This window comes from Bison bison, unplaced genomic scaffold, assembly GCF_000754665.1.
Source record: "Bison bison bison isolate TAMUID 2011002044 unplaced genomic scaffold, Bison_UMD1.0 scf7180017864492, whole genome shotgun sequence".
In the NCBI taxonomy this organism is placed as follows: Eukaryota; Metazoa; Chordata; class Mammalia; order Artiodactyla; family Bovidae; genus Bison; species Bison bison.
This window is the reverse complement of record NW_011495051.1, coordinates 598,941-611,427: the sequence shown is the minus strand read 5'-3', so window position 1 is coordinate 611,427 and position 12,487 is coordinate 598,941. Positions and strand designations below refer to the sequence as shown.

The 12,487-nt window shown below is 48.5% G+C and overlaps 1 protein-coding gene across 1 annotated transcript; it reads right to left on the bottom strand.

The window, feature by feature from the left end:
• Nucleotides 1-7,579: 7,579 nt before the first annotated feature.
• LOC105005553 (interleukin-3) lies at nt 7,580-9,771 on the bottom strand. Its single transcript, XM_010863579.1, has 5 exons — nt 9,601-9,771; nt 9,463-9,498; nt 8,371-8,463; nt 8,213-8,248; nt 7,580-8,093 (listed from the first exon to the last, which is right to left on the bottom strand). Exons 1-5 carry the CDS (start codon nt 9,754-9,756, stop codon nt 7,980-7,982), a joined length of 435 nt encoding a protein of 144 aa, XP_010861881.1. The 5' UTR covers nt 9,757-9,771; the 3' UTR covers nt 7,580-7,979.
• Between the last annotated feature and the right edge of the window lie 2,716 nt (nt 9,772-12,487).

Genomic DNA, 12,487 nt, shown 5'->3' with positions numbered 1-12,487 from the left:
ACATTGGAGGCTTCATTAAAAATTAAAAGGAGAAATCTTTACCAGAAGCCTTTACAACTTCCCAAAGTCCTAAGGTACCCCTCACTTCTCTCTGTTTGGGTCTGGAGTTCAGGCAAAGGCACTGGGCGGGAGGCTGGGGACCCTAGCCTGGCTCTCTCACCAGCCCTCCTGGAGCTTATTGGCCAAAGTTGCAGATGCAAGCTTTCTCTGCTGGGCAAGATGGGTGGTTCTGGAACGAGCTTCCTTCGGGTCTTTTCTGAAGTGTTAGAGCTCCCTCTGACTCACCCTGAGGTCCTATTTGGGCAGGTGTGTCTCTTGCTTCCAGTTCTGTTCTTCAGGTCCCAGAGGGCTCTGGCCTTGAGCCGCGAGCTCCCTGCTATGTACCTCTGCCTCTGGGCAGAACCCCCTACCTCCTCTCAGCACCTTCCCCAGAGGCCACCTAGCCCCTCCCAGCAGGAGTAGTAACAAAGGGGTCAGTGAACTGTGGGGCAGGGGAGGGAGAAGGCCCACACAGTGTCTCTAGGATGACCAGAGGGGTCATCCTAGAGGATCTCTCCTCCCATCCCTAGGGCCATCGACTCATAAACACACACTCCCTGAAACACACCTTCATTTCCCACTCCCTCGGGCCACATCCTAGCAAGGGTTGTGCCAAGTACCCTGTGTAAGGTTGTGGGGGCACAGCAACCGCCTTTGTGTTGAATGAAGGGTTGGAGGCCAATGGACCTGCCTTCAAGCTTGGCCACTTTTCACTGCATGACCTCAGACTGTGATTTCCACCTCTGGACCCCAGTTGGCTTATCTCCACAAGGAGGTGAAGGTCCGCTTTGCAGGTTAACAACTCCCTAACAAAGAAGTTCGGGGCTGCATGGGGGATGTTTTCTGTTTTGACTGACTGGGTGCCTCCCCCTTCCAGCTTCTATCACCCTTTGGAAAGAGAGGATGAGAGGGGAGTGATCGCTGGAGTTTGGGCCAGTCTCCAGAAGCTTCTGGTGGGTGTGGTAGGGGGTTTTCCTGTTCAGACCTTTCCTCAGCACCCCAGCACCACCCCCACAAGCAACCCCCAGGAGCAAACCCTGCCAGGCAGCCTGGGGATTTAAGGTCAGCTGACTAGGAAATGACTCAGTCACATGGATTTTCCTGGAGAGAGTCAACTGACAGCACGGGTGCAGGGCACTGTCCTCCCTAGTCCTGCCCCCTGTCCGGCGTGGGAGGAGGTGGTCCCAGACTGCCAGGAGCCTAAGGCTTTGCCTTGTAGGAAAAAGCAGCCACTGAGTCTAGCCCTCAGCCTGAGGAAAACAGTCACATTTGTTGGATGCTCACTGGCATAGGGTGAGCTTGTCCGAAATGTTTTCCCCGCTCTCATTCAAGGCTCAGACCCCCCTCTGAGGGGTCCATTGTTTTTATTACCACACTCAAGGGACCCTGGTCCTTCTCGCCACAGGGGACAGGACATAAGCAGTGGAAGGAGAGGGAACACCCCGCCGCCATCACCCCGGACGTGGACCCTCACTCGCAGCGCCCTGCTCCCAGGCGCTCTTACAACCCCATGCTTCATCCTGGCCACAGGCACAGGCCCAGCCGTGCTCCTTTCCCAACACAGCTCCTTTCAGAGCTGCACGTCTTCATCGTCACAGTCTGCTGTCCCCGGCTGCCCTACTTCATCTCTGGCACGGCCCACGTGGTGCCCTCCAGGGCAGGCTGAGTGGAGACACTCGCCTGTTGTTGGCTGAAGGAAGTCCCAGGGGCAGCCAGTTCAAGGGCACCTGTCTGAGGAGGTGGCGAGAAGACCTCAGACTGGGATTCCGTGGACCCTGGGAAGCAGGAAGGCCTGTGGAAGGCCACAGCCTGAGCTGAGGCTGAAGGTGGAAGCTGAGTCTGGGATCTCTGAGGAGCTGGTGGGAGGGAGGATGCCTTGACTACCAGCCAAGGCAGGGTATGGCTGTGAGCCAGTGGTCTCTCTCAGAAGCTCCATGAGGCGTGGGGATGGGAGCAAGCATGGATCTAAGCCCACTGTGTGCAGATGTGGAGAGTGGGGGTGTGCTGGGTAGGAGAAGGGACAAATATTCATGTAGAGGAACCATGTGGTGGTTCTGTGAATGCAGGATGGAACTGAAGCACTGTAGCTGTGCTGGGCACCCCTAAAGCTGGAGCCAGTAGGCAATAGGCACCTCTAGAGGCCTGGCTTCAGTCAAGGCAGAGATTCCAGGTGGTCTCTGGACCAGACTTAAAGGGGTCCTGTGCCTCAGTGGGCATGAGCCTGACCCAAGGTTTTCAAGGAGAAAAACTGAGGCGCAGCCCATGGTGAGAACTCAACCCACCGCTCTGGCCCACACAACCTCTGCCTCTCCCTCCCTCCCACCATGGCTCCAGAGATCCCCCTCTTTCCTCCAGGATCTCTCCTTCTGCCTTGGCTCTTCCTGTTGGCCCTAAACACAGTGAAGTGGCCCCATCCTCTCCCTCCGTCTCCGTACAACCCCCTCTCCTCAGTCATGGTTGTCTAGTCTTGCTGTCTCCACAGTGGCTGGGCTGGGCTGAGCAAAGAGAGGGAGGAATTGAGGAGGGACCAGGCTGAGACCCAGAGGTGCCTAGGGCCCAGGGTCATCAGACTCTGAAAACAAAGGCAGTGACCAAATGAGTTCTGAGGGACCTGTCTCCACCTGGCCATTGGGCACCCACACTGTGATCCTATAAGCTACCTAGCCTCCTGTGACCCCCAGCTCACCCTATACTCTCAGACTCCACACCCTTGCACCCTGGCACCATCTGCCTGACATCCCTCTCTGTGTCTCTGGCTGCCTGATGAGCTCCTACTCGTTTCTCAAACTCCCTCCACATTACCTCCTGAGAGAAGCACCTCTGCCGAGATCCGCACCCATCTGTCCATTGCTCTGTATGTAATAACCCGCCCCACATCATCCTGGCCAACTGGGCATAGCCAAGAGGCCCCCAGGCCCGACTTAGTGTCTCCCCAACCCTCTGCTCCAGCCTGGATAAGCTGTGGAGGGTCTTCGGGGTGCTTGCTGAACTAAGTGAAATGCCAGGGTGGGAGGGGCAGAGCCTGTTTCTGGAACAAGAAGATTCGCACCATGGAGGGAGGTGGGTGATGCCTCTCTGAGTTCTCTCCTCAGGAACTTGCCTTCCTGGCAATTTCTTTTTGCTCTATTTTTCTGTATTTCCAAGTTTATTTAAACAAACAAACAAAACCCAAAGTATTTCTTTTCTTTCATATTACCCTTGCAATAAAAAAATACTATTTTTGAAAATTGAAGAATAGTTAATTTACAGTGTTTCAGGTATACAGCAAAATGATTTAGTTATATACTATAAATATATATGTACATTATATATACTATAGTTATATACTATATACATAGTTAAGATTCTTTTCCATAATATTTTTTAATTAAAATAAGAAATAAAATTCCTGTTGTCTACTTTCCTGCTGAAAAGGATTTGGATCCTTTTCACCTAGGATTTGGAAGGGTGGGAACTTTGGCCTTCACTTGGCCTCTGTGCAATTTATGATGGGGCTTTGACGCCCCCTAGTGGCAACTAGACTTATAGAGCTGGCACTAAGGACAGTCTGCTGCTGCTACTGCCGCTAAGTCGCTTCAGTCGTGTCCGACTCTGTGCGACCCCATAGACGGCAGCCCACCAGGCTCCCCCGTCCCTGGGATTCTCTGGCTAAGACCTGTGGGAGACTGACCCAGGACCTACCATTTGGTCATCAGCCATATCCCTGCAGGCAGATGGACATGACATGAAGATACCCCAACTCAGCTGGGAACTGACCCCCTGTTAGTTCTGGGCCACAGACCAGGACTGTGCTTGGGCCTGGTTGTTCTAGACCCCAGACAGGGTCTGCGATTTTGGGGTCAAGGATGAAACTGAGTGTGCTGGGCTCATGTTTATCCCAGTTCAGCCTGGAGCAGCCTGGACTATTCTACAAGAAGGGCAATGAAGAACCTCCCAGAATCCAAAAAGGCCCACCCCCTTCTCAAGTTTCACAGGCCCAATGGACATGCGTTTGAGCAAACTCTGGGAAATAGTAAAGGACAGGGAATCCCGGCATGCTGCAGTCCATAGTGTTGCAAAGAGTTGGACATGACTTAGTGACTGAACAACAACTTCTCAAGCATGTCACCTCCACCCAGGACCTGCCTATGCTGACCTCACACTCCACATCCTCTGATCTCTCTGCATGGAGTCTGTGTTGTCTGACCACTTCCTGCAGTGACTGGTTACTGACACAGGGCTTGAACTTGAGGAAGGGAGGGAGAGACTGAGGGAGAAGTGAACTCTCCCTTCTGTGGTGCTCTCAGCTCATTTCAGTCTCTGGGCAACAGCTGATGTCCTTCCTGTCCAGAGCTCTTTTCTCTCTGGTTGCTCTGTGGCTGGCAGTTTCTTGTCACTCATATGTTACCTTCCAAGGCCATTCAATCTAAAGCAAGCTCCCTGAACACCTTCCCTCCCTCTCAGTTCAGTTCAGTTCAGTCACTCAGTCGTGTCCGACTCTTTGCGACCCCATGAATCGCAGCACGCCAGGCCTCCCTGTCCATTACCAACTCCTGGAGTTCACTGAGACTCACGTCCATCGAGTCGGTGATGCCATCCAGCCATTTCATCCTCTGCCGTCCCCTTCTCCTCCTACCCCCAATCCCTCCCAGCATCAGAGTCTTTTCCAATGAGTCAACTCTTCGCATGAGGTGGCCAAAGTACTGGAGTTTCAGCTTCAGCATCATTTCTTCCAAAGTAATCCCAGGGCTGATCTCCTTCAGAATGGACTGGTTGGATCTCCTTGCAGTCCAAGGGACTCTCAAGAGTCTTCTCCAACACTACAGCTCAAAAGCATCAATTCTTCGGAGCTCAGTCTTCTTCACAGTCCAACTTTCACATCCATACATGACTACTGGAAAAACCTAGCCTTGACTAGACGGACTTTTGTTGGCAAAGTAAGTCACTGCCATATCCCCTGCGTCCAGTAGAGGGCCAGACTCCTAGGTATTCAGCGCCCAAAGCCTTTATGGGACTTGTGAGGAGTCAGAGAGGATGACATTGCTCCTTAGCATAGCGACAGGAGAAAGTTTGCTCTGCCCCGCCTCCCCTAAACCCTCAGACTGGAGAAAGTACACTGGGCAGGATGCAGGGGAGCCAGAGAGGGAGGCACTCAGAGCCAAAGGGTCAGTGGGACCCCAAGGGTCAGGTGGCAGACTGAAGCCACGTTCAGTGATGCCCCAGCCTCTGTCATTCAGATCAGTCTGTGCCACCCCAGGGCTACAGTGGCAGTCCTCCCAGTGGGTCCCTGCCTACCCATCTCTTTCAGGGCTCTGTCCTTGAGTAGTGTGAATAACCCAGAGGTATGCAACATTTGAGCTAGTCTTTTGTTCTTCCATGTATTCATTTTTTCTTTTTCAATAAGATTCCAAATCCCCTAAACACTGACACTTTATAGTAAGTTTTTTTTAAAGAATTATTGCACACATTTTCACATCCTTCATAAGATACAGGAGACTGTTTCTGAGTTTTAAAATATATATATTTATTTATTTTTAATTGATAGTTGCTTTACAATATTGGTTTGATTTCTATCATACATCAACATGAATTAATCATAGGTGTACATATGTCCCCTTCACTCTTGAATGCCCCTCCCACCTCCCACCCATTCCTACCCATCTAGGTTATTACAGAACCCCAGTTTGAGTTCCCTGAGTCATACAGCAAATTCCCATTGGCTATCTATTTACATATGTTAATGTATACGCTTCCATGCTGCTCTCTTCATTCATTTCACCCTCTCCCTCTTCTCCCCGACCCTTGTCATAAGTCTGTTCTCTATCTCTGTGTCTCCATTACTCTCTGTGAACAGGTTTATTAGTGCCATCCTTCTAGATTCCCTATATATGCTTTAGTATATGATATTTGTTTTTCTTTTTCTGACTTCCTGCACTCTGCATAACAGGCTCTAGGTTCATCCACTTTATTAGAACGGACTGAAATGCATCCCTTTTTATGGCTGAGTAATATTGCATTGCATCTATGTACCATAGCTTCTTTATCCATTCATCTGTTGATGGATGTCTAGGTTGCTTCCATGTCCGCTATCTTAAATAGCCAAAATAATCTTGAGAAAGAAAAATGGAGCTGGAAGAATCAACTTACCTGATTTCAAACTATACTACAAAGCTACAGTCATCAAGGTAGTATGGTACTGGCTCAATGACTTGTCTTTATTATGGTATTCCTGGTCTACTTTAGTAAGATTTCAGTCTGCTGTATTAGTGATTCAAAAGCTAGATTACATCTTCTCTTTTACTACCTTCACTCATCCTTTTGAAGGATCCTAATGCTTTTGAAGCATTAGATAGTATCATCAAGGTAGTATGGTACTGGCTCAATGACTTGTTTTTATTATGTTATTCCTGGTCTACTTTAATAAGAAAGTTTTCAGTCTGCTCTATTAGTAATTCAAAAGCTAGATTGCATCTTCTCTTTTATTACCTTCACTCATCCTTTTGAAGCATCCTAATGCTTCACTAGGCATTAGAAAATATGCTGGAAAAGGGCTTTTTAAATACTCAGAGTGTTACTTGTTACTTCAAGTAAACAGCTTTTTTAAATGAACTTGGGTATGTAGAATCAGGATCAGGGCATGCGAGGCTGCAGTAACAGTGTGGGTAAAGGTTTAGAGGTGTGAAAAAAGGTGTGTGGTCCACCTAGGAAGCCACAGCACTTCTGTTACCTGGAGCATTGATAAGATAGGTAGCTGTGAGAGGAGGAAAATAGAAGCACTAGGTGGAATCAGGCCTTTTATGCTACCCTAGGACTCTGTATTGGAGAAGGCAATGGCACTCCACTCCAGTACTCTTGCCTGGAAAATCCCATGGATGGGGGAGCTTGGTAGGCTGCAGTCCATGGGGTCGCTAGGAGTTGGACATGACTGAACGACTTCACTTTCACTTTTCACTTTCATGCATTGGAGAAGGAAATGGCAACCCACTCCAGTGTTCTTGCCTGGAGAATCCCAAGGACGAGGGAGCCTGGTGGGCTGCTGTCTGTGGGGTCGGTTGCACAGAATCGGACACAACTGAAGTGACTTGGCAGCAGCAGGAGCAGGACTCTGTATGGGTCTTTCCTGGTGACTTAGTGGTCAAGAATCCACCTGTCAATGCAGGAGATGCAGGTTTGATCCCTGGGTCAGTAGGAGTCCCTGGAGAAAGAAATGGTAATCCACTCTAGTATTTTTGCCTGGGAAATCCCATGGACAGAGGAGCCTAGTGGGCTATGGTCCATGGGATCACAAAAGAGTTGGACACGGCTTAGTGACTAAACAACACAGACCTTGTCTGTGTATCTGGACAAGGTCCAGAAGACCCTCCAGGACTGGAAAATTAAGTATAAACCAAGCTGATCACATTTGCCTTTTCTAAAATTCAATCTGGCTCCCCAGTGGACTACAGATTGCCGGGGTGTGGGTACAAGGGCCCATCCAGTGCAGGGAGGCATGTTAAATCATCAAGTGAGAGAGTTACTAAGACCTGAGTCAAACTGAGACACTAGCAACAAAGCATTTGTTCAGACAGTGTAGTTTATTTCCACAGATGTGTACCTCAGTTTCAAACCTGAGGTACAAATGAACATATTCCCAAGTCCCCATCTTAAGTTTTGTCCAGAAGGAGCAGAACATGACTCCTCTGCTAAAATAAATACCCTTCACATTTGCACAAGGTAATAAATAAATACATACATAAATAAATAAGTCTCAATAGATTAAAAATGAGAACATAATCCCAAAAGGACAAATTGGGGTCACACATATCAGGAATTAAATAATCAACGATTCATCTGACTCCACAGGAGAAAATTAATTCTTCCAGGCCTGGACCATGTGAGAAACATCGAAGAAGTTTAGGACAGTCTGTTGTCACTGATATTCTGAGGCTTCAGAGAGGGAACTGGGCTTCAGACTTCAGATGTTAGGAAAACCATATGTTCTTGGACTTCAGATAGTTTCTAATGATAACCAAATATTCTTCCAATTTCATCCGGAAATCGCCCAAGTTCTTGTTCTCAATAAAAATTGGATCTTCCTGTGTAGAAACAAAGAAGGAGGCATCATCAGATGGAGCCAGGTTGGAAGGTGGATGACAGGCTGGAGTCAAGTTGCAGCTCAGGGCATCACCTCAGGGGCATTTTGGGGGCAGCTTACCGTGGGTGTGGCTGTGGGCAGCACTGGCTGGAATTCCTGTGGGGAGAGACCAAAGCAAACAGTCAGAGACTCTCCTCGATGACAAGCAAGACATGCTACCCTCCTGCCAGAGGAAGGGCAGGGTCAAGGATCCCCAAGCCCTTGACAGCTTCACCTACCTTAAGATTTTTCATGATTTTTGAATCGTTTCCAAAAGTATCTGTGGCAAATGTCATGAATACTTTCAGGTTTGCCTGCAGAAGGCTCTCTTTCTAAGGGGACAAAGAATACACGTAAGGGGGGAAAGTTGGAGAGTGTCCTTATGGCTGGGCTGACGTCACCCTCACAGTTTTTCAAGTTTGCTTTTGGGGACATCCCTGGACAGCCCCTTCCTAGTCCTCTTCTTGCCTCAGATGTGTCCCTGAACTGCTCCAAAGGTCACCAGCCAAGAGGTGAATGCACACCCCCAGACAAGCTTTACATTACCCACATCCCAAGCCTGTGGCTCTTGTGAGCTGCATGAAGGTCCTGGGTGAATCTTTTTGCACTTGGGGGAAAAAAATATTTCCCCAAACAGACTCTAAAAAGGCAAAAGGCTGGCTAAGGGAAATATTTGCAGCTAAAAGGCCATGACTGAATTAATGGCTCCTTGAAATCAGGAAGACAATCACAGAGATTGTCCCCAGTGTGGAAAGGGGTGCAGCGTGTGAACTATTAGTGCCTAAGAGAGGGGAAATGCAAATGGCCAATGGACTCAGGAGAGACTCTACCTCTCGTTTGACCCAAGAATTGCCATGCGAGCAAAGGTGAAATAACCACTTTAGGAAAAATAGCTGAAAGTGATGATGACTAGTGCTGGTCGGCATTGGAAAACGTGACTCAATTATTTAAGGAAAAAGAAGGTGGCAGGTGTGATCCTGTGGGAAATTTTAGTCTGCCAGCCCAGAAACTGAAAACTGAGCTTAAGGCCCCTGGTATTGTTCATCTAGAGCTGCCTTTTCATTTTGTAATTAAGAAAAATCATTTTCATTATTACAGCCATAACCGGGGAAATGTCCCGAGCACTCGATAAGCACCAGACACTGGTCTTGGAACTTGACGCAGTGTGCATTTAATTTTTACAACACCACCACCGAGATAGGTGCTGTTAACCCGATTTACAGATGAAAACACAGAGGCTAGCCAAGGTGGCGTGACGTGCCTGAGGTCACCAGCCAGGAAGTAGATGGGAACCCACCCAAGTTCACCCATGTGTGGGGCTGAACTCTTACCATCAGGAAATTCTTCTCATCTGAGTTCAAGGAGCCCTGGTGAGGCAGAGAGAGAGAGAGAGAGCCCCTGAGTCCTATTGGCCCAAGGCACCTGCCAGCCCTTCCCTGCCCCTTGCCAACCTTATCCCAGCTACTCACTTCTGGACTCGGAGTTATTTTCTTTAGGTCATCCATAATTTCCTTCATCAACATAGAATATGGAGTCCTCGATGTCACGACAGGCAACCCCTTTGCCTGAGGGGCATGGAGTGCAAGCAGGAGCAGAAGCAGGTGCAAGATGGAGAGACTGCTCATGTTTGGGCTGGCAGGATGATTCTGTCTCGTCCAGGTCCTTGTGGCGTTCTGAAGTGTCTGAGACAGCCTCCGACTTTTATTTAGTGCCCGTGCCCCGGGAAGCGAGGGGAGGGCGGGCTTCGGAAGAATCTTTATCTGACATGGAACCTCCATAGCAAACCACAGACTTATTCATCACTTTCTAGTACTTGAGATCAGTGAAACTTGGAGAAAAAATTACTCAAAGCGTATCTCCTTATCTTGCCAGGGAGGCTAAGAGACAGGCGGGTCACTGGGCAGAGTGGGGATAGGTAAGAGATCCTCTCTGACAGGTGAGGGTCCACTGACTCTGAGCTCCTGCCCAGTGGGATGTGGTCCTGCCATGCCCTGGACAGTGCTGACCTTCTGCTGCCCACCCCACCTGGCACTGCCTGGTTCTGAATGGGTGGCCATGTGAAGGCCCAGTGGAGTAGGCAGGAATTTATCTGGCAGCCAGTGAATAAAGGAGAGAGTTGTGTTGCAGGGGTCTGGATCCCAGTCTGTTCTGAAGGTGATTCGGCTGATGCAGGTTGGTGGGAAGGGTTTGCTGAACAGGGCAGACCCTGGGGGGTCCTCAAAGGACCAGAGAAGCAGCACCCACATAAGAAGAAGGCAGACTAGGAGGGGGCGCCCAGAGGGCAGGCCCTGAAAGAAGAGGTGAACCCCTGCCCCATGGGGCATGTCAGGCCCTAACATAGGCTTGGGGCAGGGGGGTTTGGTAAAGGGATGTCACAGAGACATAGGGAAGAGTTCTTTGAGATCACTGGACCTGCGGTGGGAGGAAGAAGAGAGTCAGGATGCAAAAGCCAGGGGCTGGGGTGCAATGCGATGTGATCAGTGTGGGGAGATGAAGGGTAGGAGGTTATGCTGAGGCAGGGGAATTTGGGTGTTTCAGGCTTCTGAGCAGGAGCAGATCTGTTGAAGACAAGGACCAGGATGTGGCTGCAGCAGAGGCAGGTGAAAAGCCTGTGATGTAAGGCCATGTCATGACAATATGCCTGTGGCCACAGGCCCCTGGCTCAGCTCTCGGATCTGGGCCCAGAGCATTCTCAAAAAGCAAGTGGAGAATCTAAAAGGCATGAGTGAAATTAGACAAGAGAAAGACATAAGGAGGCTGAGGACTGGGTACCCATTAAGAGCAATTCATTCAACAAACTTATATGAAGTGCTTGCGATGTGTAGGCATTGTGGTTAAAGCACACACGGGCCCTCTCCTTGAGAGACGTACAGTCTTGTGGGTAGAGACAGGCGTAAAGCCTTCCTACTCAGCTTGGACCTCGAAACTGCAGCTTCAGCATTGGCTGGGGGCTTGTGTGAAGTGCAGACCCTCAAGTTTCACCCCAGACTTTCTGATTCAGAATTGCCTCTTGACTAGGTCCTCAGGTAATTCACATGACATTTAGCAAGTTCTGATTTAATTGCCAGGATATGGAAGCAACCTAAGTGTCCCTCAGCAGATGAATGGATAAAGAAAATGTGATATATGTGTGTATTGATATATATATACACACACACATATAGGCTTCCCTGGTGGCTCAGTGGTAAACAATCTGCCTGCAGTGCAGGAGCCACAGTAGATGTGGGTTTGATCCCTGGGTTGGGAAGATCCCCTGGAGGAGAACATGGCAACCCACTCCACTAATCTTGCGTAGAGAATCTCATGGACAAAGGAGCCTGCTAGGCTACAATCCATAGGGTCACAAACAGTTGGACGTGACTGAAGTGACTTAGCGTGTGTGTGATGCAATATTACTCAGCCATAAAAAAGAATGACATTTTGCCATTTGCAACAACATGAATGGACTTGGAGGGCATTGTGTTAAATGAAATAAGCCAGACAAAGAGAAATACTGTATAATATTACTCATGTGGAATCTAAAAAATACAACAAGCTAGTGAATATAAGAGAAAAAGAAGCAGACTCACAAATACAGAGAACATACCAGTGGCTACTGGCAAAGAGAGAAAAGGCGGGAGGGGCAATATAGAAACAGGGGATTAAGAGGTACAAGCTATTAGGTATAAAATAAGCTACAAGGATATATTTCATAACATGGGTATATTTGGATAGCCAATATTTTATAATAACTATAAATGAGTATTCAGCAATATGTCAACCGTGAACTTCCTGATGTTCAAGCTGGTTTTAGAAAAGGCAGAGGAACCAGAGATCAAATTGCCAACATCTGCTGGGTCATGGAAAAAGCAAGAGAGTTCCAGAAAAACATCTCTTTCTATTTTATTGACTATGCCAAAGCCTTTGACTGTGTGGATCACAATAAACTGTGGAAAATTCTGAAAGAGATGGGAATACCAGACCACCTGATCTGCCTCTTGAAAAATCTGTATGCAGGTCAGGAAGCAACAGTTAGAACTGGACATGGAACAACAGACTGGTTCCAAATAGGAAAAGGAGTTCATCAAGGCTGTATTTTGTCACCCTGCTTATTTAACTTATATGCAGAGTACATCATGAGAAACACTGGACTGGAAGAAGCACAAGCTGGAATCAAGATTGCCGGGAGAAATAGCAATAACCTCAGATATGCAGATGACACCACTCTTATGGAAGAAAGTGAAGAGGAACTCAAAAGCCTCTTGATGAAAGTGAAAGTGGAGAGTGAAAAAGTTGGCTTAAAGCTCAACATTCAGAAAATGAAGATCATGGCATCCGATCCCACCACTTCATGGGAAATAGATGGGGAAACAGCTG

Excerpts from the sequence above, each read along its gene's own strand:
- LOC105005553 (XM_010863579.1), bottom strand. The coding sequence starts at position 9,756 with ATGAGCAGTCTCTCCATCTTGCACCTGCTTCTGCTCCTGCTTGCACTC. Across the intron at positions 9,499-9,600 it reads AAATAACTCCGAGTCCAGAA|GGCTCCTTGAACTCAGATGA; the intron begins GTGAGTAGCTGG and ends CTGCCTCACCAG. Across the intron at positions 8,464-9,462 it reads ATGAGAAGAATTTCCTGATG|AAAGAGAGCCTTCTGCAGGC; the intron begins GTAAGAGTTCAG and ends TTGTCCCCTTAG.